This window comes from Panthera uncia, chromosome D2 (assembly GCF_023721935.1).
Source record: "Panthera uncia isolate 11264 chromosome D2, Puncia_PCG_1.0, whole genome shotgun sequence".
In the NCBI taxonomy this organism is placed as follows: domain Eukaryota; kingdom Metazoa; phylum Chordata; class Mammalia; order Carnivora; family Felidae; genus Panthera; species Panthera uncia.
The window spans coordinates 54,697,481-54,719,081 of record NC_064818.1 but is presented as its reverse complement, the minus strand read 5'-3'; the positions used below and the strand labels follow the sequence as shown (position 1 = coordinate 54,719,081).

Sequence of the window (21,601 nt, the reverse complement as noted above, 5' to 3'; positions counted from 1 at the left end):
GGCTCAGGTCATGATCTCGGGGTTTGTGAGTTCAAGCCCCGCGTCGGGCTCTGTGCTGACAGCTCAGAACCTGGAGCCTGTTTCAGATTCTGTGTCTCCCTCTCTCTCTCTGACCCTCCCCCGTTCATGCTCTGTCTCTCTCTGTCTCAAAAATAAATAAACGTTAAAAAAATTTTTTTAAAGCATATGTATATTAGTATTTATATAAAGTCACTATTAATAATGTTAAAAATATTCAAATACTGGGGCACCTGGCTGGCTCAGTCGCTGGAGCACGTGACTCTTTTTTTTTGTTGTTGTTATTTTGAGAGACAGTGAGGGGAAGGGGCAGAGACAGGGAGAGTGAGAGAATTCCAAGCAGGCTCTGCTCCTCTGCGTGGAGCCCGGCGTGGGGCTCCATTCAGGGCTCGAGCTCACAGACCATGAGATCATTACCTGGGCCAAAGTCAGACACTTAACTGATGGAGCCACCCAGACACACCTGGAGCGTGTGACGCTTGATCTCAGGTTGTGAGTTCGAGCCCCACGCTGGGTATGGAGATTACTTAAAATAAAATCTTCAGAGGTGCTTGGGTGGCTCACTCGGTTGAACGTCCCGACTTGATTTTGGCTCATGTCTTGATCCCATGGTCACGGGATAGAGCCCCATGTCGGTTCACCGTGGAGCCTGCCTAAGAGTTTCTCTCCCTCTCTCTCTGCCCCTCTCTCCTGCTTGTGCTTTCTCTCTAAAATAAAATAAAATAAAATTTTAAATAAAATCTTAAAAATAAATAAAAATAAAAATATTCAAATGCTTCCAATTATGTCCCATAAAATCAATTGACCACACTTAGGGTGTTTGTAGATTTTTCCATCCTTTGCAAGGATTCGGGGGACCTTCTTCCCACAGGTTGAGGCCAACAGGCTGGGAAACACTGGTAAGTTCACAATCAATGCAAATGGGACACTTCTATGTAAAGGAGTCATTGGGGGGTTAGACAGTGCTGTAGAACTGACCTCTCTCAAGTTTCACCGGAGAGATAGCTGCCTCACTGGAGATCATCCCTTGCCCCAGAAACGGCTTCTTTAGACCCAGGAAGAGGAGGCAGGGAGAGTCCCAGGCTTGTGGGAGGGCACAGAGAGTGTCAGGACACGGGGGAAGAGGGCAGGGATAAGCATGAGTGAGGGAGACCCGTGTGGGGACGGCGGGGCACTGGCCTAAAGGGGCAGCACAGGGAAGGGATTTGGGGTCTGAGCTTTGGAGTCGGGCAGAGCTGGGCCCCACCTCCAACAACATCGCATAGTGTCTATGCCCTATCAGGCGAATGACACCTCTGAGCCTCAGATGTCTCATCTGCAAAACGGGGACACTGCAAATCCTTCCTTACGGGGCCTTGCTGTAACAACACACAGCATGGTGTAGACTAAAGTCTGAACAGGAAAAGAAAAAAAAATTACTAGTAATACTACTAATTAGTAGCACTAGCATCAGCGGCAGCCCCGGCATTAAGAACATAAACAAGAAGGGAGAGTATGGGGCACAGGGGCTCTGTAGGCAGGTGGTGGGAGGCACTAACGCAGGTCTCAGTGGGCTGGGGGAAGCAGGGGGGGCCGGGGGAGGGCACTGCAGTGCAGGATGCCACACGACTTGAAAAGCAGCAGGCAGGGTGAAGAGGACCCCAAAAAGGACAGGAGACCCACATCCCAGTTTGCTTACGAGCTTCTGAAAGCCTGTCTATCCCCCCACCACCCACACCTGGCTGCTTCCTCCTTCCCTGGCAATAGCAGGTTGGTGGGTGCTGAGCTCCCTGGAGACAGCCCAACCCCCAGAACCTGAGACCTGGAGAAGATTTATGGACTTTTTTTTTTTTTTTTCTGATTTACGGAGTCTTGAATCAGCCTAGCATAAAGGCCCACACAAAGAGGACTTTGGGGGCAGGAAGCCTCTCCCCATATCCCTTCCCAGTGCTGAGGCTGGCCACAGAGCCCCCAGACCCAGAGTGAGGGTATACAAGGCTTTATTGGCTCAGTTCCAGGCATTCGGCATCAGTGTGGGGCTCTCAGCTGCTCCTGGGCTCTGCCTCTATCTTCTCCTGGTGGGTCTTCAGGGGCCTGCGAGTCTGTCTCAGCTGCTTCGCTTCCTTCCACCCCCGCCCCCTCCATCGGGGGCCATCCTCTGTGGCAGACCGTACTCACAGAGCCAAAGGGGCCCAGGGCCTGCCCTTCAGGAAGAAGGGATTTGGGTGGCACCATCTCGCCACAGGAGAGAAAACAGGCCTGCAATTGTGTGCCAGCCCTGTTGGGGGAAAGGGGTGTCTCCATCCGTGGTTAGGTGGCTTCAAAGGGGTGGTAGGTCTGGTGGCTGCGGTTGGGCAGGCTATGGCTCTGGTGGTTCAGATGACCCTGGTGTCCATAGTGACCGTGGCCATGGATGGCGTGTGTGTGGTTCGCGCCAGCTACGGTGGTTTCCCGCTGGGTGAGGAAATTCCCTTTCAGCTTCAACTCCACCTCCTCGAGGGCCTTCAGCTCCTCCTGGTTGACGTCTCTGGACTCCAGGTGGCCTGAGTTCTGGTAAGCTATGGCACGCTGCAACATGGAATTAGCCAGCTGCTGTCCTAGGGTGTCAATCTCCTTGGTACAGGCAGCCACAGCGGCCCATGTGGGCTCGTCTGTGGACGAGGATTTTGCAGACTCCTTGTGGGTCTCTTTGGTCACTGAGGCCCCAGACGTCCTCTGCTTGCTGGTGAAGGACTCCCGGCGCAGAGTTGTGCCCGCCTCCCTTTGCCTTGTGGTGAGAGTCTCCATGTGAATGGTGGTGCTGGCTTCTCCGCTGCCGCTCTCGGGTGGTGGGGCGGCCGTGCTGCTGCAGGCGGCCAGCCTCTCTTCGGAGAGGCGACTGAAGTGAGATTTAATCCAGTTCTCATTCTTTGCTTTGTGACATTCCGGTGGCTCCTGCACATTTTGTGCAGACGCGGCGAATGCCTTCCTTCTCCTCTTCCTCTGAATCCACAGCATGAGGCCTCCCCCTCCGAGTAAGAGGGCAGTCCCCAGCACCACCTTGCATGATGGTTGCTGGATGAGCTCCAAGAAGGCCTCCAGGACCCTAGGCTGGGCGGGCAGAGCTAAGAGCACACTGGGAGTGGAGGAGCCCGGATGGTATGGTTCATGCTTGAAAGGGTAGGGTCCCAGAGGCTGTCTGGCAGGTAGGGCCCCAGCTGTACCCTTCCTAGGATGCCCCTCCCACCTCAGCAATGAACCCCATTGTGAGGAAGGTGGTTGGGGGGGGGTGGGGGGCAGAGGCCACAGCATCCCTCATGTCCAACCTGGTAGGCATTTCCTGAGGCCCAAGTCCTGTCTCCCACCTGACAGCTAGTCCCAAGGTGAGTGGAAAAGCAGCTTCCCCAATTCTGAGTTTCTTCCACCTTCTGCTTAAGACCCATTCTGCAACTCAAGCCTTCTTATTTTCCAATCTCTGGTTTCTCTCCCTCTCTATTCCTGTGCCCCCTCCCCGGGGGTGGGGGGAGGCAGGAGCCACTGACCATGGCTGAAGGACCCCCTTGGCCAGGCTGGCATCCATCCCTGGCTGCCTGACACAGGTGTCTCCTTCCATTCAAGGTCCACCCCTGCTGGCAGCTTAGCACATCCCATCCCCATTTGCAGCCCCAACCGCCTTAACTAAGCAGAGTCCAGAAGGAAAGGGGCCCAGGAAAGAGCTCATTCTAGAATAACATGAGGTCATAACTGGGGGGAGACAAGCAGTGGGTTGAGAAGGCAGAGCAGACAGGACAGAGGGATTCACCAGATCCCAGATCTCAGGGGCCATTCCAGGATGGAGGCTGCTACCTCTTGTCTTAGTGAGGCACCTGCAAACCCAGAATGTGCCCCCCTCCTCCATGTGCCCTGGTTAAAGGGCACAGTTTAGACTGTGAGCAGGTGGACCACCTGGCCAGGCTCTCTGTGGGTACAGACAATGGAAAGCCTGGCCCACAATCCGAAATTATATCAGAGCGTCTCGGGGGGAGAAACAGGCCTGGGCCACTCTATTTTTCTTCCAGAGGCACATAACACATTTAAAAAAATATATTTTTTACTCAAAAAAAATTTTTTTTCCTTAAAAATAATTTTCACTTAAAAATTTTGTTGAATATTCATTTTTTTGAGAAAGAGGGGCAGAGCATGAGAGGGACAGGGGCAGAAAGAGAGAGAGAGAGAGAGAGAGAGAGAGAGAGAGAATCTGAAGCAGGCTCCAGGCTCTGAGCTGTCAGCACAGAGCCCAACACGGGGCTCGAACCTGCGAACCGTGAGATCATGACCTGAGCCAAAGTCAGATGCTCTGCCAACTGAGCCATCCGGGTGCCTCAGTATATTTCACTTTTTTAAAGTGAAGAAATACCAAAACAGGGTTGTAGAAATTGTGATTTTTTTTTAAAGTTTGTTTATATAGTTATCTCTACACTCAATGTGGAGTGTACACATGAGTGTACTGATGACCCCAAGATCAAGAGTCACGTGCTCCTCTGACTGAGCCAGCCAGGTTCCCCTACCCTGTGGGTTTTTTTTTTTTTAAGCAAAATATTTTATTTAACAAAGTAACGGCTTCAATATATACCATAATATCCCCAGTCTACATACTAAGGGAATAAGATACAAGCTCATAGTTTTATGGGTAACATCTCTCTAGTCCTGCTGAAGTAGCTCTGTGGTCATCCACTAACCTCATGTGGAAATAACAATTCAAAGTTCATCTCTGAGGTTGTTTGCGGGAGTGAGTTCAGAGCCAAATGGCCCCTCTGCAACAATCTTACCTTCCAGTCTCTAGTTATAACTTTCATTTAAGAATGATACTCTTTATTCATATAATCAGGAACATTTAACAATGCAAAAACAAGTAGAAATAGAGAGCTACACAGTTTTGGCAATACCTTCCAGAAGAATCTCTTAACTGTTCACTGATTCATCAAGAGTAGGTTCCCACCTCCTCTTTGGAGGACCTTTAACTTATCACAGGAGGCCCTGGCAATGTGGTATGCGATGGCTTCTTCCTCTGCCCCTGAGTGTTGGGCTGCAGAGCCAGCCCTGGGGGCCCGGATAGGGCCAGAGAAACATTGTTTGTACAGCTAAAGTTGCTCACAGCTCCTTCCCTGGGCATTCTGGCTGTGTCCTGGGAGCAGTGACAGGACCCTATGGCTCTATTCCTTGTGCCAGGGCCTCCCACTTTGAGCTCCTTGAGAGGAATGCATTAACCTGGTGGCTCAGTTTCCATTCTAAAATGAGGAAATCAGACTAGAGAGGTTCAGTGATTTCTCCAAGGTCGCCATAACCAGCAACACCAGGACTTTTATCCAGGCCTTCTCACTCTCGATGCTGAGCTCCTTCTACACAGCCCACTGCCTCCCTGGCGTGTGGGTAAGAGAGAGATGAGGCGGAAACAGGAGCCTGTATGGGTTGCACGGGAGACAGGTTAGTGGGCACCTGTGGCCCGCGGCCTGCCAGATCCACTGCAGCCTGTGCTCCTGGGCACCTCCATGCCCTCTGCAGGAGTGGGTGAGTGGGCAGAAGGAAGGGAAGGGTCCAGAGAAGAGCCTGTGGGTATCCGTGGATTCTCTGGGTAGCAGGCAGACACTGGATGCAAAGTTCACCCTCCCCACCACTTGCACTCGGGTGTCCTTGAACCTGGAAGGTGAAGAAGAGTCTTGTCTTCCCTCCTCTTAAGATTCAAGGAGCTAGGGGTGCCTGGCTGGCTCAGTCAGCGGAGCATACAACTCTTGATCTTGGGGTCCTGAGTTTAAACTCCGTATCTCCATATTGGGTGTACAGATTACTTAAAAAAATTTTTTAATAAATAAAAGATTCAAAATTCTCAGTTTGCTTCAAAAGACCCAGGCCTCGGTCCAGACTTTCAGGCCCCAGTGAACTGAGCCCAAGTAGAAATTTACTTAGAGTTTGTGTCACTGCTCAATGTGGGCATCCACAGGGCATTCATTGTGCCCTAGGGAAGCGTCGCATCACCTCAGCACTGGGATGGGGTGTCAGTCAGGCCAGCAGTCACTGTCATAAAGCAGCTTTTCCCACAATGCCAATGGTGCTGTCATTCTAGCAATTGTTATCACTGGATCAATACCTTCTAATGTATATCACCCTTTAACTATTTATAGCATGCTTTCATTTGCACTCTCTTGGATTTTTCTCCCCGCCATCCTATGATGTACACCTTATTACTCCCGTGTCAGATGGGGAGAGTGGGGTTTAGAAAGATTATCTCAAAGCTAAGTCAGTGGCAGAGCTGTGATTTAAATCTAGACTCCCTTCCCCCCTGCCCTGCCTCAGTCAGAACCTCTCCATTCCCAAAGCTGGTGCCAACCATACTTTTATTTGTTGAAACAATCTGGTCTAGTGATTCAGTGGTTAGTGCAGTGGAGTGAAACCAAGTATGGTCCTGCAGTCAGACCTGGGGAACTTGGGCAAGTGATTGTGTCATTCTGAGCCCCAGCTTCCCATCTGTGAAATGGGGCTAATGAGATGACTGTCTCAGGGACTCGTCATGGGTGATAGATGAGGGTGAGCAGGGCAGGATGGGAGGAACTGACCACTTCTTTCCTTCATTTATTGTGCCTGTGGCTGTGTCGTGTGTTGACTGTCACAGACGTCTGGTCCCAGGCCTCAGAGAGGGGAGATCCACGTGTAAAGAGAGACATGAGTCAGAGGATCCAGAACAGGAATTCTGCCAAGGGAGGCTTGGCCCAGAAGAGAGTGGGCTAACACGGCTTTTAGGGGGACGAACCCACTGGCTGAGTTGCCACGTGACACCCCCAGTTGCCTTCCCAACTGCACAGTGTTTGGTTGACAAGGACTTTTATACCCATTATCTAGTTTGATCCCCACAATCATGCTGCGCTAAGAAGGCACTTTGGCAGTGAGATTCAGTCAAGGTTGCAAAGCAGCAAGGAGCTTCTGGCCTGTCTCTTGACTCCAGACCAGTGCCCCCTGCTCCTTTCCCATAAAGGACCACCGGGGTACCCAACTGTCTCTGAGTAGCTCACTGGCTGAGGAGATTGGGGTCATCCACATCTCCCCCCAAGTCCCCCAGAGGACAGGCCCCACTTACCTCGAAAGGGGAAGGCACCCAATTTGTGCAGATTCTCCTCCAGTTTCCCATAGTCTACCTCCGCGGTGGCAGTGAAGGGGGTGGTCACAGGGGGGTAGATGCCTGCAATGTCCATCTTCCTTCCCTCTCCTGAGGCCCAGCCCCCCACCTTCCTGGACAAGCCCCTGTTCAGCCCCTGCCTCAGGGAAGACCAGACTCCACGGCCCAGCATCTCTGCAAGAGGCCTGAAGCCCAGCTGGTCTCTGCCCCTGCGCGAGGCTGAGTTTGGACTCCTTCCTACCCTGTTAATGATCAGTGTGTCTAGTTAAAAATTTGCTGCCCCCTGACTGTTGGTGTTGGGGCAGGCCTGGGCTGGGCGTCCCCAGGGTCAGAGGTCAAGACTTTAGGCCCCATGGGTTCTCTCTCTGTAGGGAGCAGCTGGAGAAATGCCACAACCCAGCGTCCCTCTGGCCAGAGGGCGGGTTCCTGGGGTACCGACCCTAAACGGCTTCTCCAGCGGGGCTTGGGCCCTCCTCCCACAATCCCCAGCCCCAAAGCCAGCTGATTGGCTGAGCAGGCCCGGCCCTGCGGGAGGCGCGGCTGGGGAAAAACTGCAGGCAGCAGCGCGGCGCTGCTCTCCGAGCCCCTGAACCCCGGCCAGGCTCCTCCTGTGCGGGCTGCCACGTGACAAGGCTGTGCTGGCCACATAGCCCCATAGGACGGCGGTCACCGGTACGGAACGGGGGAGGGGCGGGATGGGTGCGTGGGGAAGCTGGTCCGCGCTGGGGATGTGGGAGGAGGGCTGGCAGAAAAGAAGCAAGAAGACACCCCTGTAGGAAAAGCAACAGGGCCGGGGCCGAAAGGCTCTAAGTTCCCCTCTTCCCCGAGCCTGCCCTTGCTCCAAAGTTTTCCTTCATTCCTAAACATTTCAGACACAAATAGAAACAAACGTCACAATAGCAAAAACGACATTTTTTTTTTTTTTTTAATTGCGGTAGCTTGTGGGTGCCCGGGTCGTATGCAGAAGAATGGCAGGGTTGTCAGCTCTGGGGGCCATTACTGTGATCCTCTGGCTGTACCCAAGGGACAGCCCGGGTGCCAGGGGCAGGTGTTTACTGGGCTGGCACAGGCTGGGGGGTCTCCTGCACACTCTCAGCAGGACCCTCCAACCCGTTCTGCTCTGCCCCTGGCTCTGGGTGCTCCAGAGCCTGCCGGGTGTCAGCCTGCCACAGTTGCACCAGGTCCGTGGGGGTCTTTCCTGCCTGGGGGAACCAAGAGGAGATGCCGTCACTGTTCAGAAGTTTGTACCAGAAGGCGCCTTCATCTGAACCAGGGCTTCCAACTGGACGCACTTGGCCGTGTCTAGAGGTGGCTTTGGTTGTCACCATCAGGGGAGCGGAAACTACTGGCATATGGTGCACAGAGGTCAGGGATGCTGCTTTAAAAGGCTCCAGTACACAGGACAGTCCCCACAACAAGGAATTATCCAGCCCCACTTACCAATAATGTTGTGGTTGAGAAGCCCTCATCTACTTCCTCCCCACATCGTCCTGACTTTCCCATTATCCCCTTAGCCTTTCTTGAGGCAGGGGGACCTTCCCATTCCCCCCTCTTTTGCTATTGCACTGGGCCCCAAAGAAGAGCTTGGGCTAGGGGATATAGGACCCTTGGAGAACTCCAGGCCCGCCAGGCCAACACAATGTGCTAGCAGTGGTTGTGCCAACCAAGTGCTTAGTTAGGTTCCTTCTAGCTCTGTCTCTCCATGATTCTGGCCTCCCTGGGCCTGGACATTAGGACTTCCTTGCATCTTTTGGGAGGGGGCTTTGGGAAGTCCTCTTACTGCCCCTCCTGGCCGTTTCTCTGCACTTGCACTCTAGACAGAGACAAGCATAAGAGCCAGTTGGGAAGGTGGGTGGTCCCCAAATCTCCAGGGGCCCAAAGAGACCTTCCACTGTGAGGGTGCTCCAAGGGCGGGCTGAGTCTTGCTTGGCTCTGTATTTCCTCCAGGTTCTTGGCACAGAGCCTGGGGGAGTCGTGCACACTGATTACTGAATCTGGGAAGGAAAGAACTTACCAGGTTCTTGGTCATCATGTCAGCCCCATGCAGAAGCAGCAATTTGATGATTTTGTAGCGGTTGAGCCTCACAGCATCGTGCAGGGCACTGTCCCCTTCCTAGAGCCAGTGTGATACTCAGTATGGCCCATGGGGGCGTGTGGGAGCCCTCAGGCTGCCTGCACCCCTTTGGGGTGGCTGAGCAGAAGGGAAGCTGGACACTCACTCTGTCTTTGGCATTGATGTCCATGCCCAGGGACAGAAAGTGCTGCACAATCTCCACCTGCCCCGTCCGGACTGCCACATGCAGGGGGGTACTCAGCAGCTGGGTGGGGAGGAAACAGGAACTGCTAGCTGAAGGAGCCTGGACTGTGGTGCCTCCGGGAAGGGAGGCTGTCCTAATTCCAGCCTCGTCCCTTCCCTGAGTCGTAGTGTCAAGGCCTGAGCCCTGGAGGGGCTGGGAATGCTACAGTTTCCACCATCTTATCCAGTGGTTTAACTCTGAAGTATTTCATGCCGCCTTCTCTGGGAAGCCTTCTATGGTTCCTCTCTCATCCAGCTGTGAGCAACTGCTTACTCCTCTGCCCTTTTTTTAATAATTATAATAGATGTGGGGTACCTGGGTGGCTCAGTCGGTAGAGCATGCAACTCCTGATCTTGGGGTTGTAGGTTTGAGCCCAATGTTGAGTACAGAGATTACTTTTAAAAAAAATCTTAGGGTCACCTGGGTGGCTCAGCGGGTTGAGCATCTGACTCTTGATTTCAGCTCAGGTCATGATCTCGCGGTTTGTGGGATGGAGCCCTGTGTTGGGCTCTGTCCTGATGGTGTGGAGTCTGCTTGGGAATCTCTCTCTCCCTCTCTCTCTCTGCCCCTTCCTGGCTCTCTCTCTCAAAATAAATAAACTTAAAAAAAAAAAAAAAGACGCTCCAAATTGTTAAAAAAAATAAATAATTATACTAGATGCCATTTACTGAAGGATGACCATGTATTAGGCATGGCAGAAGCTTACAAAACATCAGCCTTATGCCGAATAAATAATTTACATACACTTTCACATCTAATTATATAATAATTCTGTAAAACATTTGACAGATAATAACATAGGCTCAGAGGCTGTCTTGAACCTATCTGTCACTTGTTCAAGGATATACACAAAGGAATGAATAAACAGAAAAATGGTGGGTGAACAGATGAATAAATGAATGGATGGATGGACAGATAAATAAAGGATGATAAAGAATTGCATGGATGAACACATCCTGCATCTTTTGAGTGATCCCAAAGCCCCCCGATAGTGGATTTCTTCTCTTCTCTCCTGCCCTTCTGCTCCCATCCCCAGATGGTGGTCCCCAAGGACCTACAGTTGATGGCCAGGACCCCTCCCTGGGCTCTGCAGCCACTCTAGAAACCAGACTAGCTCACTACCCTCCTGCCCTACTGGGATTTTCCGTTCTCTGCTTCTTGCCCTCCCCCTCCAGCTACCCTAATATCTGTGAGCATTATTGCCCCACCTTATCTCTTATGTTGGTGTTTCCTCCTCGGCTTTGCAGGAGTTTTACCACCTCCAAGTGGCCCCCACGGCAGGCCCAATGCATGGCCGTGCAGTCCAGCTAGAAGGGAAAGATGGGGCTTTAGGGAAGAAAGGAGCCTAGGGGCAAGGACCCCAGCCAAGAGGGTGGGAGGAATCGAGGGAAAGAGGGCAGGGAAGGGGCTGGGGCATGCCTATGCCTGGGCTATGGACCAAGCAGAGCAGGAGAACCCTCAGGTCCATGCCAAATTAACGAAGGGTGGCCCCAGGTCATACAATCTGCTAGAGATGAGGCCTGGCCCCTGAGGAAACATGAGTGTCTTCCAGGTTGGCACAGGTTTACAGGAAGAGGAGGTCTGTTGGTGCTGGGCCTACCTCCTACCTCCCGCCCAATACCAGCTCTATAGCTCACCCGATCCTGGAAGTCCACAGTAGCCCCACTCTCCAGAAGCTTCTCCAGGATCTCCATGTGGCCTTCCAGGGAAGCTCGATGCAATGCTGTCCGACGGAACTGTCCCCGGAGAGACTGTCAGGGCCTGATCTCTGGCCCCAGGCTAAGACCCAGGACTTAACCCAGTTTGATTCTGACCCCTATGCTTGGTCCCCCTATCTTCCATGCTCTGCCAGCTCTTTTATATTCTATCTAGACCAGCTGTGGAGCCCTCTAATGCCCTGGGAACTCTGACCTTCTCCATGTGCCCTCTCCCAAGCATGTCACGCTGGGCCTTGGCACAGGCTGTTCCCTCTGCCAGGAATGCCTATTTTGCCCTCACTTCCTGTGAGTGCTTGATGAATTCTTGCTACTCCTTCAAGAGGCAAGGCAACTCAAGTGCCATCATCTTGAAACCTCTGGGCCAGAGCTGTGCCTTGGGTGACCCAGAGAACCTTCCATGGTGAGAGGGTGTTGAAAGGCAAGCCAAGCCTTACTAGACTCTGCTTTTCCTCAGTGCCTAGCCCAGGGCCAGAATGAGCAGGTGCACACAAATGACTGATCCAAAGAAGGAACGAGTTTCAGCATTTTGCTTTGATCTTTTGAAACACTCAAGCCATGGGGCATATCTTTCCATAGTCTAAAGATCTGGCTATACACCAGTCTCCCTCCACCCTCAACCCTGGTCTTCCCTTTTTTGCACACCCCCCTCCCCCCGCCCCAGCGCCTGGTACAGTGCTCAGGGACAGGAGGTGCTTGGATAGACCGAGAGGATTCAGATTCCAGAGTCTAAAGAATGGAAAGGCCATGCAGTCTAAGCCCACAATGATACAGGCTAAAGGGAGTGACCATAAATTTGCTTAATCCTGGGATATGAGTGTGAAAGAGCACCGTACCAAGTGTGAAAGAGGCAGTTTTCAGGGAAAACAAAACGAAGTGTGATGGATGATGGAAATGTTTTGAAAATTGTTGTGATGATTGCACAACATGGTGGATGTAATTAATGCCACTGACTTGTGCACTTAAAATGGCTAAAATGGGGGCGCTTGGGTGACTCAGTCAGTTAAGCATCTGACTTTGGCTCAGGTCATGATCTCACATCTCGTGAGTTCGAGCCCTGTGTCGGGCTCTGTGCTGACAGCTCCGAGTCTGTAGCCTACTTCAGATTCTGTGTCTCCCTCTCTCCCTCTGCCCTTCCCCCGTGCATGCTCTGTCTCTCTCTCTCAAAAATAAACATTAAAAAAAATTAAAATGGCCATTTCATGCTATATGTATTCCACCACAATAAAATAAAAATAATTTTTAAAAGGAAGCATATTCTATAATGCAACACAAAAATAGTATCATTTCCTAGTATGTGCTTTATAGTTTTTTCCTTCATTCAGTAATGTCTTATTAAGGCATTAATATTCTGTTTGATCCCCATGACATGCTCTGAGGGAAATAGGCCATTTTACAGAGAAGGAAACTTAGGCATGGAGAGGTAATGAACCTAGCAATGGTCTCATAGCTAAGGTCCCGTACAGATGGGATTTGAGCCTCAAATTCTTCGTTTTGTCTTTTTAAATTTAACTCTATTCCTCTTTCTTCCCTAAAGGACCACCTGACATTTGTTTCCTTGGAGGTGGTTCAACTTGAAAAGGGCCTAAAGATTTAGATAAGTTCCCCCATGGGCAAGAGGACATCCCAAATCTTCTAAAGACCCCTTCCTAAAGGACACCCAATGCCTGTTCTCAAACAGGTCCACAAGTGGGAGGGGTGGGGGTGGCAACTCTGAAAGGGAGGCAGGCACAGGCGCAGGTAGGAATATCACCTGATCACAGGTGTCCGGGGAACCCCCATCGGCCAGGAATTTCTCAATGACCTTCATTTTCCCCTCCACTGCCGCTTTCAGGAATGTCTCCTCGTCCACAGGTCCTGTCTGGAAGGCATGAATCTAGTCATGGAGGGCTGCTCTGTAGTGATCAGAGGCCCCCTGCCCACCCCCACCCCGCCCCTGACAACACAGGTGTTTCCCCCGTCCCAGGACCCTTACGATCTCCTCAGGCTCTGGAGGTGGCTCCTGGGGGGCAGTCAGTGCTTCCCGCTTTTTTTGCTTGCGTTTTTTCCGCAGCTCGATGAGGTTCTGGATCCCACCCACATCGATGATCTCCCGCCGAAGGTCTAGTGATGTCTTCCGCACACGCTCTTGACCCTGCATGGAGGGGGGGTTCATCAACCCCCATGCTGGGGGCTTGGGGACCCTGAGCTAAGCTGGGGGAGGAGGATAAGGGAGAGCTTCTCAAGGGAGAAAGAATGCAGGACTAGAAGAAGCAGATGAGACAGGGACACAGATGGCTCAGATCAGGGGACAAGGGGAGACTTGAGGGGACTGCGTAAGAGCTACCAGCTTCAAGGCTTCACATAGGTGAAGGGTAGGATGAGGAAATCTCAGAGGCAATCCTTAGCCCAGGCCTTCTGAGCGGAGTATGAATCCTCAGCTTTCCTTCCATGCAGTTTCATTTGTGTGTGTGTGTGTGTGTGTGTGTGTGTGATGATAAAAGTAATACATGATTAATATTAAAAAGAAATACAGAAACATAAGAGGTATGAAGAGAAAACCCTTCTCTCCCAGAGGTAAATTCTAGTATGGCTCGGTTGATGTCCTTCAGACAAGCATCCTATGGGATCATCCTCCACAATAGTGCTTGGGAAACTGTTTTTCTCTTACGAACACGGAGATCTCTCCAATCTGCACACGCAGTCTCCCTGAGCCCCTTAACACCTGCATGGTGCCTGCGGTAGGGCCACTCAATAACTTGGGGCTTCCAAAATAAATTCCCTGGGATCTTGTACACATGCAGATTCTGACTCACCAGGTCTGGGGTGGGGCTAAGATTCTTCATTGCTAACACGCTCCCAGGGGTGCGGAGATGCTGGTTCTCATACCACACTAGGAGCAGCAAAGCCCTAACTGCCTGTCCTGTCCCCTAAGCACAGAGGTTGGGTTCTCCTGACACTTACCTTAACCTTTTGTAAGGCCAGACTCGGAGCCCCGTGGTGCTTCTCATCCTCCAACACCAGCATGTCCATGGGCAGCTTCTGCTGGGCCGTTCCTAGGAGTTTCTGGTGAGCCAAGGAGAGGACATGCTCCAGGACCTGCCCTCAGCAGGCCAGGGAGGCAGGGAGCCTCTCTCCCAACCCACTCCAAGGGCGCCCTACGGACCTCCTCCTGTGTGACCCCAGATCCCTTCCATGCCCCACTCCTGACTGGAGAGCCGCAGGCCAGAGCAGGGCTCCCCATAATTCCCCAACCCAACCCTGACCCCAACCTCAGCTCAAACACCTGTCTACTGATGGTTGTGGGTCCTCAGCAAAACAAGTTTAAGGGTTACTGGAATGAGTTTTCATGAAATTAAATATATTCACTTTTTAAAGCACTGAGATGATGGTGATTTTACTTTGCTGGCATTAAAAATTCACTTTGGGGGTGCCTGGGTGGCTCAGTTGATTGAGCGTCTGACTTTAGCTCAGGTGGTGATCTCATGGTCCTTGAGTTCAAGCCCCACCTGGGGCTCTGCTGCCAGCACAGAGTCTGCTTCGGATCCTCTGTACCCGGCTCCGTCTGCCCCCCCCCCCCCACAGACGCTCGCTCTCTCTCTCTTAAAAATAAACATTAAAAAATTAAAATTTTCACATTGATGAAATAATTGTGGTAAGAGTTGATAGTTATTTTTTAAATAGATTCACATACCAATAAAAAATTTTGGCAACTCTGTTAGATACCAACTTTTTTTTTTTTTTTTTTTTTTTTTTCTCAGATTTTACCACTTCATGATATCCTGGAGCTGGAAACCTGCTGTTCTCAGGGAGTCTGAGGGATGGGAGTTACACCTTCACTTTTCACTAGCTTTCACTTTAAAGGGACTCTTAGCATTAACCTTATTCTCATTGTAATTATAGGGGTGAAACTCCTGCCAAGTCTCCTCACCATTTGTATCTTTGACTTGCCTGGACCACTTCCTCATGGCCTCCTCCTGTTTTAAAGGAAAACACTTTTTGTGAAGTGCTGTACCGCTATCTCTGAAGGCCTGTGTGCCGGGAACATTCGCCCAGGTTGGAGGATGCTGAGTCCAGATGGGGAGGAATGGCCACCCTCACAGAGCTCTCAGCTGCCTTTTGCATTTGCCACTGAGCTCCGGTATTGTACTCCTCAAGAGCGGTTTTGGGCGCCGATTTCCCAGGTCTTCACTGGGGAGGTCCTGGTGCCCCCTGGTTTCTCCTTTCCGCGTTGGCTTTACATAGTTTGAGGTGTCCCGGCGCCGGCCTCACTTGAAACACTGCATCTTCTTCCAGGAACGAGGGATGACCTCGGGCTGCGGCTACTACTGGTGGGGTCTGGCCGGGTCCCACCGTCAAGAGGGTGGGCTTGGGTCTGAATCATCTTGGTAACCCTAGCCCCTGTGACAGGGCCTAGCATATAGCAGGTAGTCGGTGAATGTTTGGAGGATAAATGAATGAATAAGCGAATGGATGATGACAGGTGGGCTCAGCAACTCTGTCCACCCCGAAGTCCTCAGTGATGACCTGACCTGATATGTTCCCCACAACAGAGCCCTAGCCGCGGCCTCCCGGGCTCTCCTTCCCCTCCCACACCAAGAAAGGGGTGCAGACTGCACAGAGGCTCCCCTCTGAGGACCTTGCTGGGCTGGGGCCTGGCGGGAACAACAACGGACTCCCATGCTCACCCTTGCCTTACCCAGACTCTACAGTCCCTTGCTTCAGATGTCTTTGTGGGCTGACATACAGTAAGTGCTCAATAAATGTTTATTGAATTGGATGCTGGTTGGTGAAATACAACAGAACAAAGTCCTACCTTACTTCATAGATGGTTTTACAGATCAAATGAAAGAAAGCCTGGACAGTGCTCAGCATGGTGCCTGGCACGTAGGAGGCACTTGGTGGGAAGGCGGGCTCTTTGGGTGCCCAGTGTCCTGACAGCCTGCTGCTATATTTGTTGGGTGAATGAATGGACGAAGGCTGCTCCGTGTCCCCTTGCTGAAGGTCTCTGTGTCCAGCGGCAGCCCTCCAGAAATGGCATGACTCACCTGCCTGGCGCCGGGGGAGAAGCGGCATTCCTGGAGATCCAGGGGTACCCCAGCCAGGAGTTGGCAGCGGGTTTAGCCCAAGCCCTTCCCCCACAAACTTGCCACCCTTGCCCCTCGTCTCATCTCTTCTTCCAGCAGAGTCCTGGTCCTTCCCTCTTCCTCACCCCCCTTCGGTCGCTCCTGTTTTGAACCAAGCCTACCTCCGAACTGATTGGTCTCCTCCCTCCCATTCCTGTTAGGGCCAGTCTTTCCCCTCCAACATGTCCTTCTCAGGCTGTCAGAGCTGCCTTCCTAAAATAGGTCAGATGGTGCCACTTGCCCTCCCTCAGCAACACTTAGTGGCTCCCCACTGCCCAAAGAATAAATATCTTTCCCAGGGCCCCCTCTGGTTTGTGCCCAGCCTTAACCCCTTCCTACCACCAGACTTTCTCAGGACAGTCCCACTGTCACTCACCTGAGCTTCAGTGCCTGTCTTTTCCTAAGCCTGAATTTCCTCCCCTCCTGATCTCTGCTCATGAGCCTTGAAGACCCCACTCAAATGCCATCCTGCCCCTAAGAGTTCTTGAGCACCCATGGTCAGAACGACTCACCCACCCTTTGTGCTCTTTCACTTCTGACTGAACACCCCTATTTCGCCGTGTCTACACTCTGCCTGTTTCTTTTTTTTTTTAAGTAGGCTCCCTGCCTAGCGTGGAGCTCAACATGGGGCTTGAACTCACACCCCTGAAATCAAGACCCGAGCTGGGATCAAGTCGGACACCTAAGCAACATGACCCACTCAGGCGCCCTAACTGCCTGTTTCTTAGTGGACTGTGCGCCTGATGGATGTTGGCTAAAATGAATGTGGGCTTGGTAAGGAGGCAGGGGCTGGCCTCACTGATTCTCTTATTCCTCCCAGCACCTGGCACTTGGCAGAGCACTCTTAAGTCGAGAATTAGTTTAAATAGAATGAAGAGGAGACAAGCCTGCACCCTCCTCCCTGCCCCCCCCCCCCAACTTCTTTATCCCAGAGAAAATGGAATTGCCCAGAGCCACATGCTCCACAGGCCTCCCCAGGTGGGGCTGGTACTCCTGGGAAAACCCGTGCTTCCTTTCCCAGCACCCTTCCTCGCTCTGCTCCCAGTCTCTATTCTGTAGGGACCAAACGCTGGAGTCTCTCCCATCCCAGCCTCCCACCCAGCAGCTGTGGGAGATCTCCGGGCCCCACACTCCCACATTCCCAGACAGCATCTCAGCTGTCCCGCTCTGTGCAGCCCGGACCACCTCCTCGAGGCCTAGGTGTGTGGCAGGGTCTCGGGAACCCCGCATGGCTCGCCCACCCTGCGGTCTCTCAGTTCTTGGGGTTGAAGCCTCAGTCACCCACGGCTAGCAACCTCCTCCACCAGGAGCCCACTGAGGCTGGAGTGGAGCCATTGGGTCGCTGGGGACACCTGCCCTCCTTCCCACTACAGATGTGGTGGCCCTTGACAGTACAGCTGGATCTCCTTAGAACCCTTTGGGTCCCCACACCTGTGCCCGTACCTCATTCTCCTCCTCCTGTGCCAGCCGCTCCTCGATAAGCGCTGTGGCCCTCTTCACCGCCTCAGAGCCCTCCTCAGAGCCCTCCATGGTGCCGTCTATAACCAGCCTCTGCAAGCCACAGGGCCTCAGGGGCTTTATAAGCCAGGGTACCCACCCCCACCCCGCTGGGCGCCTTTGCCATGAGCTCACCGGCCCAATTCTCCACCTGCCTCCCCCACCTGTCACCTTCACCCCGGGCAGCCCCAGGGAGCTGGGGGAGGCAGGGACAGTTTGCCCACCCCCCCCACCCCCTTGCCTATTAGAGCTGAAGGGCCCAGCACCCCAAGAGCGGGGCTGCAGGAAGGAGCCTGCCCAGCCTCTGTCCTAAGTGCTTGGGTAGAGCTGAGCCTTAGCCAGGACAGCTGGGAGGCACAAAGAACCCGCTGGCTTGCCCCTAACCTTGATGGCAGTGCCACCTGCTGGATGCCTGGAAACTGCCCAGCCAGTACCAGTGAGGGCAACTGAAAGCCAGAGGTGCGGACCCAATACAGGCCTGTGTCCCCGGGAACAGGCCCTGCTTGCCCTGGGGTGAGGCAAACTCTGTTCTGTCTGGGCTGGAGTGTCAAGGCGATGGGCAGGAGTGAGAGCAGATGCCTCCCGCTTCGCCTGCAGCTCAAGCAGGCCTTTGCCTCTTTGGGGCCCCACAGCGCCCCCTAGTGAGACATCTGTACGTGGCTGCATGTCCATTAGCTTCGGACAAACCTTGACCCATCTGTCTGTCTCAGGAGGCCTCTGTAAAACTGAAAAAGTCTTGCTTCAAGAGGGGTTTCAGGAAGCCACCCGAAAAGGGCCAGAGTACAGTGCCAAGCCCAGTTGACGAGGACACCATTTCCTCCCAGTTTCATCAGGCCACCCTGACCGAGGTCCAGCCATGCTCGCTGAAAAGGAAAACTGTCAGTGGAGAAAAAGCAGGCCTGAACTTGCTCAGCTCCATACCTAGAACTGTGGGAGTGAGCCCCGGGTCGTCCTGACCCAGGATTAACCTGCCAGTGAGCCACAGACGCCACAGGTTCTGTAACGCTCAAGCGGCCTGCCCTTAGCTAAGCCATCTGATCAAAGGTCCCCCTCCGACTAGACGCACACTGTTCCTGAAGGAAGGACAGGCACTGGCTGCTTTTCCTCTCTGGTTCCCTTGCTGGCAAGCTGACACATGCTCATAACCTAAATTGGTCAGAGATTTTTCTTTTCCATTGCCGAGGGCGCAGTGCAGCAGCCCTAGGATTTTCGCACACACCTCAGTCCTGGGGGGCTGGCCGAGGCGCTGGGGCGGGCAGCCAGCACCCTCCCGTGTGTCACGGGAGCAGACCCGAGGATTACTAACGCCACCTTCCTGAGATGCTGCCTCTGCTTCCAAAGCACTTTCACATCCATTATCCCCTTTAATCCTCCCAGCAACTGAAGAAGAGGCGAGGCAGGCGGCATCGTCTCTACTTTAAAGATAAGCAGAGTGGGCTCGGCAGTGAAGTGGTTTTTCCCAAGGACCCGTGTGAACACAGGGCCTGGAACACTAGTGATTCGAGGCTCCTGCAGTCTCTGCTGTGGACAGAGCAGCCGGGGTTCTTACACCCAGCTGCTCCCACACCAGAACTGGCTCCGGGGCTCCACGGAGCTGCCAGACAGCCGGAGTCAAAGCTAGGCAAGAGAGAAGGAAGGAGCAAAAGGCTTTATTGATAAATATGCAGATATGTCTGTACACAGGGACCTGTTATGGGCCATGACCAGGCTGCAGACCCCCCACCGCTTGGGTTACAGCCGGGAGATGGCCCTGTGCAGACCCCTGCCACGACAGCACAGCCTTCCGGCCACCAGCCTGCCCCATCTCTGCCAATTGTGCCGGGGGGCAGGGAGAGGCAGAGGCCGGCCTCGGGCTCCCTGCCCCTGGGGCTCACAAGCCATCCCCTCCCCTCCAGGGGATTGGCACCGGGCCCAGGGCAGAGTCAGGGAGTGGGGGCAGGGGAAGGGGACAGCAGCTGCTTCAGACCCTGAGCAGAAAACCGGAGTGAGCACAGCCGGCAGCACCAGACGACAGATCTGGGCTCCAGGCGCCTCCGGGCTGGCCCTTGTGGCTCGAACCTGCTGCGGGAGAGAGGCAGGGTGGAACACCCCAGTTTGCCCTTCCTCTGACAAGGTTGGCAAAGCCTGTGTGAGGCAGCACTGCTTCCTGGGTGTGGGGCGCTGGTGGCCCACGGTGCCCCTGGGAGGCAGGGTCCCTTCACGGCTTGCCCAGCAGCCATCCGGCGGGAGGCGCCCTTGAGGAAAGTAACAGCACTTGGAGGCAGCAGCAGGGTGGGGGGACCTGGTGCCCAGCCGGGAGGCCTCTCAGCCCCGCGGAGGCCTCCTCGGCCTCTCCTCCCAGGGTCCGTGGGCTCATCAGTCCTGGGGTGGTGGGGGCTGGTTGATGATGACCTGGATGACAAAATCTTTCTGGATCTTGGTTTCCTGGAGTCGCGTGCGGTCTGTGAGCAGCTTCCCCGAGAAGAACCACCGCTGCCAGGACGGCTCGATGCCCTCCTGGGTGTGCAGTTGCCTCTTGAGCTGCCCCACTGTGTCGGGCAGGCTGGCGCTGAGCCTCACGTCCTTGCCTGTGGAGAGGCGCACCTTTAATGGGAACTCGCGGCGCACGCTGGGCGTGGGCTCGGGGGGCTCCAGGCTCTCCTCCTCAGTGTGCTCCAGCAGCAGGTTCACAGGTGGCGACAGGCAGTAGATGGGCAGCTGGTAGCGATTGCCCAGCTCGTCGTAGCATTCACAGAGGGTGCCTGTGGGAAAAGCAGGGCAATCAGAGTCTGCTGGGGAACCCCAAAATTCCTATGTCGAAGCCCTAACCCCCAATGCTACTGTATTTGAGGATGGGAGCCTATCTGGGAGTAATTAAGGTTGAACGAAGTCATACAGTGGCGCACTGATCCAACAGGATTAGTAGCTTTATAAGAGACACTCAGGCATGCTCTCTCCCCACCACGTGAGGACATAGCAAGCAGATGGCCATCTACAAGCCAAGAAGAAGGCCCTCACCAAAACTCACATCAGCTGGCACCTAGATCTTGGGCTTCCTGGCCTCCAGAACGGTGAGACATAAATTTCTGCTGTTTAATAAGCTATCCAACCTGTGGTATTCTGTGGTAGCAGCCCGAGCAAACTAGTACACCTGTCATGGCCACCCCACAGTCCCCGAACCCTCCCCTACAGCCAAGTGTCCCTTGGACATACAGATGAGAGGAGTTCAAGGTACACTCGGGAAGATGTGGGCTGGCCTTCGGGCTCTACCAGGTGCTAGCTTGTTCAATTCTGGCAAACTGCATCACTTTCCATGTTCTCATTCAACAACTCTCCCCTGAGAATGTGCTGGGTGCCGGGGTTACAAGGGGGAATGAAAAAGCACAGGTCTGCTCTTCATGGCTTATACCTTGGTGGGCCCCAGTTTCCTTCCTGGACTATGTATTGCACGTAGTAATATATTTACCGTGCCTTGAGCACCTAATGAGTGCTGGGACTGGACTAAGGATGTTCCGTGTATCTTTCTGAGTCCTAACAACCATTCTATTAGGTGGGTATCCTCCTTCATAGTTATAAGTTCCTTTAAATTTCTGCGATCCCGAAGTACCTGAGCAACTCTAGCTTGCTCCCATCACACTGCTTTGAGGTTTGTTGGTGCCTTTCTACCTCTTCATTAGACAAACAGGGACCGTGTCTCATTTTTCCTTGCGTCCCCACTCCTGGCCCATGCTCAGTAAGGGGTGCCTGAATGGACAAGCAAATAGCCACCCCGGCCACCTGGAAGCTCGGAGAAAAACTCCCGATGTGTGGCTGGCCACCGGCTCTCCTCCACCCTGAGCAGCCTGGTGGCCCCCACTCCAGTGGGGATAAAGCCCGGCCCTGCTC

The 21,601-nt window shown here is 53.4% G+C and overlaps 4 protein-coding genes and 1 long non-coding RNA gene across 5 annotated transcripts in view; 1 reads left to right on the top strand and 4 right to left on the bottom strand.

The window, feature by feature from the left end:
* The window catches only part of HOGA1 (4-hydroxy-2-oxoglutarate aldolase 1), a 23,286-nt gene extending 15,682 nt beyond the window's left edge, over positions 1-7,604 (bottom strand). The window contains exon 1 of the mRNA XM_049645511.1: positions 7,085-7,604. Coding sequence (XP_049501468.1) covers positions 7,085-7,295 — 211 coding nt within the window. The 5' untranslated portion in view covers positions 7,296-7,604. The remainder of the gene's footprint in view (positions 1-7,084) is intronic.
* CD2H10orf62 (chromosome D2 C10orf62 homolog) lies at positions 1,981-3,216 on the bottom strand. Its single transcript, XM_049645512.1, has one exon. It carries the CDS (start codon positions 2,992-2,994, stop codon positions 2,308-2,310), a length of 687 nt encoding a protein of 228 aa, XP_049501469.1. The 5' UTR covers positions 2,995-3,216; the 3' UTR covers positions 1,981-2,307.
* Positions 3,283-15,894, top strand: LOC125932845 (uncharacterized). Its single transcript, XR_007460764.1, has 2 exons — positions 3,283-3,359; positions 14,876-15,894. It is a non-coding gene; the product is annotated as an uncharacterized LOC125932845 (long non-coding RNA).
* ANKRD2 (ankyrin repeat domain 2) lies at positions 8,035-17,967 on the bottom strand. The gene is given in 10 exon segments (XM_049645514.1): positions 8,035-8,325; positions 9,138-9,236; positions 9,343-9,441; positions 10,629-10,727; positions 11,058-11,156; positions 12,889-12,996; positions 13,111-13,269; positions 14,079-14,180; positions 17,684-17,785; positions 17,787-17,967. Coding segments are annotated over 10 exon segments (1,095 nt in total). The 5' UTR covers positions 17,865-17,967; the 3' UTR covers positions 8,035-8,175.
* A 1,403-nt stretch (positions 17,968-19,370) lies between these two features.
* UBTD1 (ubiquitin domain containing 1) overlaps positions 19,371-21,601 on the bottom strand; it is a 52,942-nt gene continuing 50,711 nt past the window's right edge. Inside the window, exon 3 of the mRNA XM_049645513.1 lies at positions 19,371-20,478. Coding sequence (XP_049501470.1) covers positions 20,093-20,478 — 386 coding nt within the window. The 3' untranslated portion in view covers positions 19,371-20,092. The remainder of the gene's footprint in view (positions 20,479-21,601) is intronic.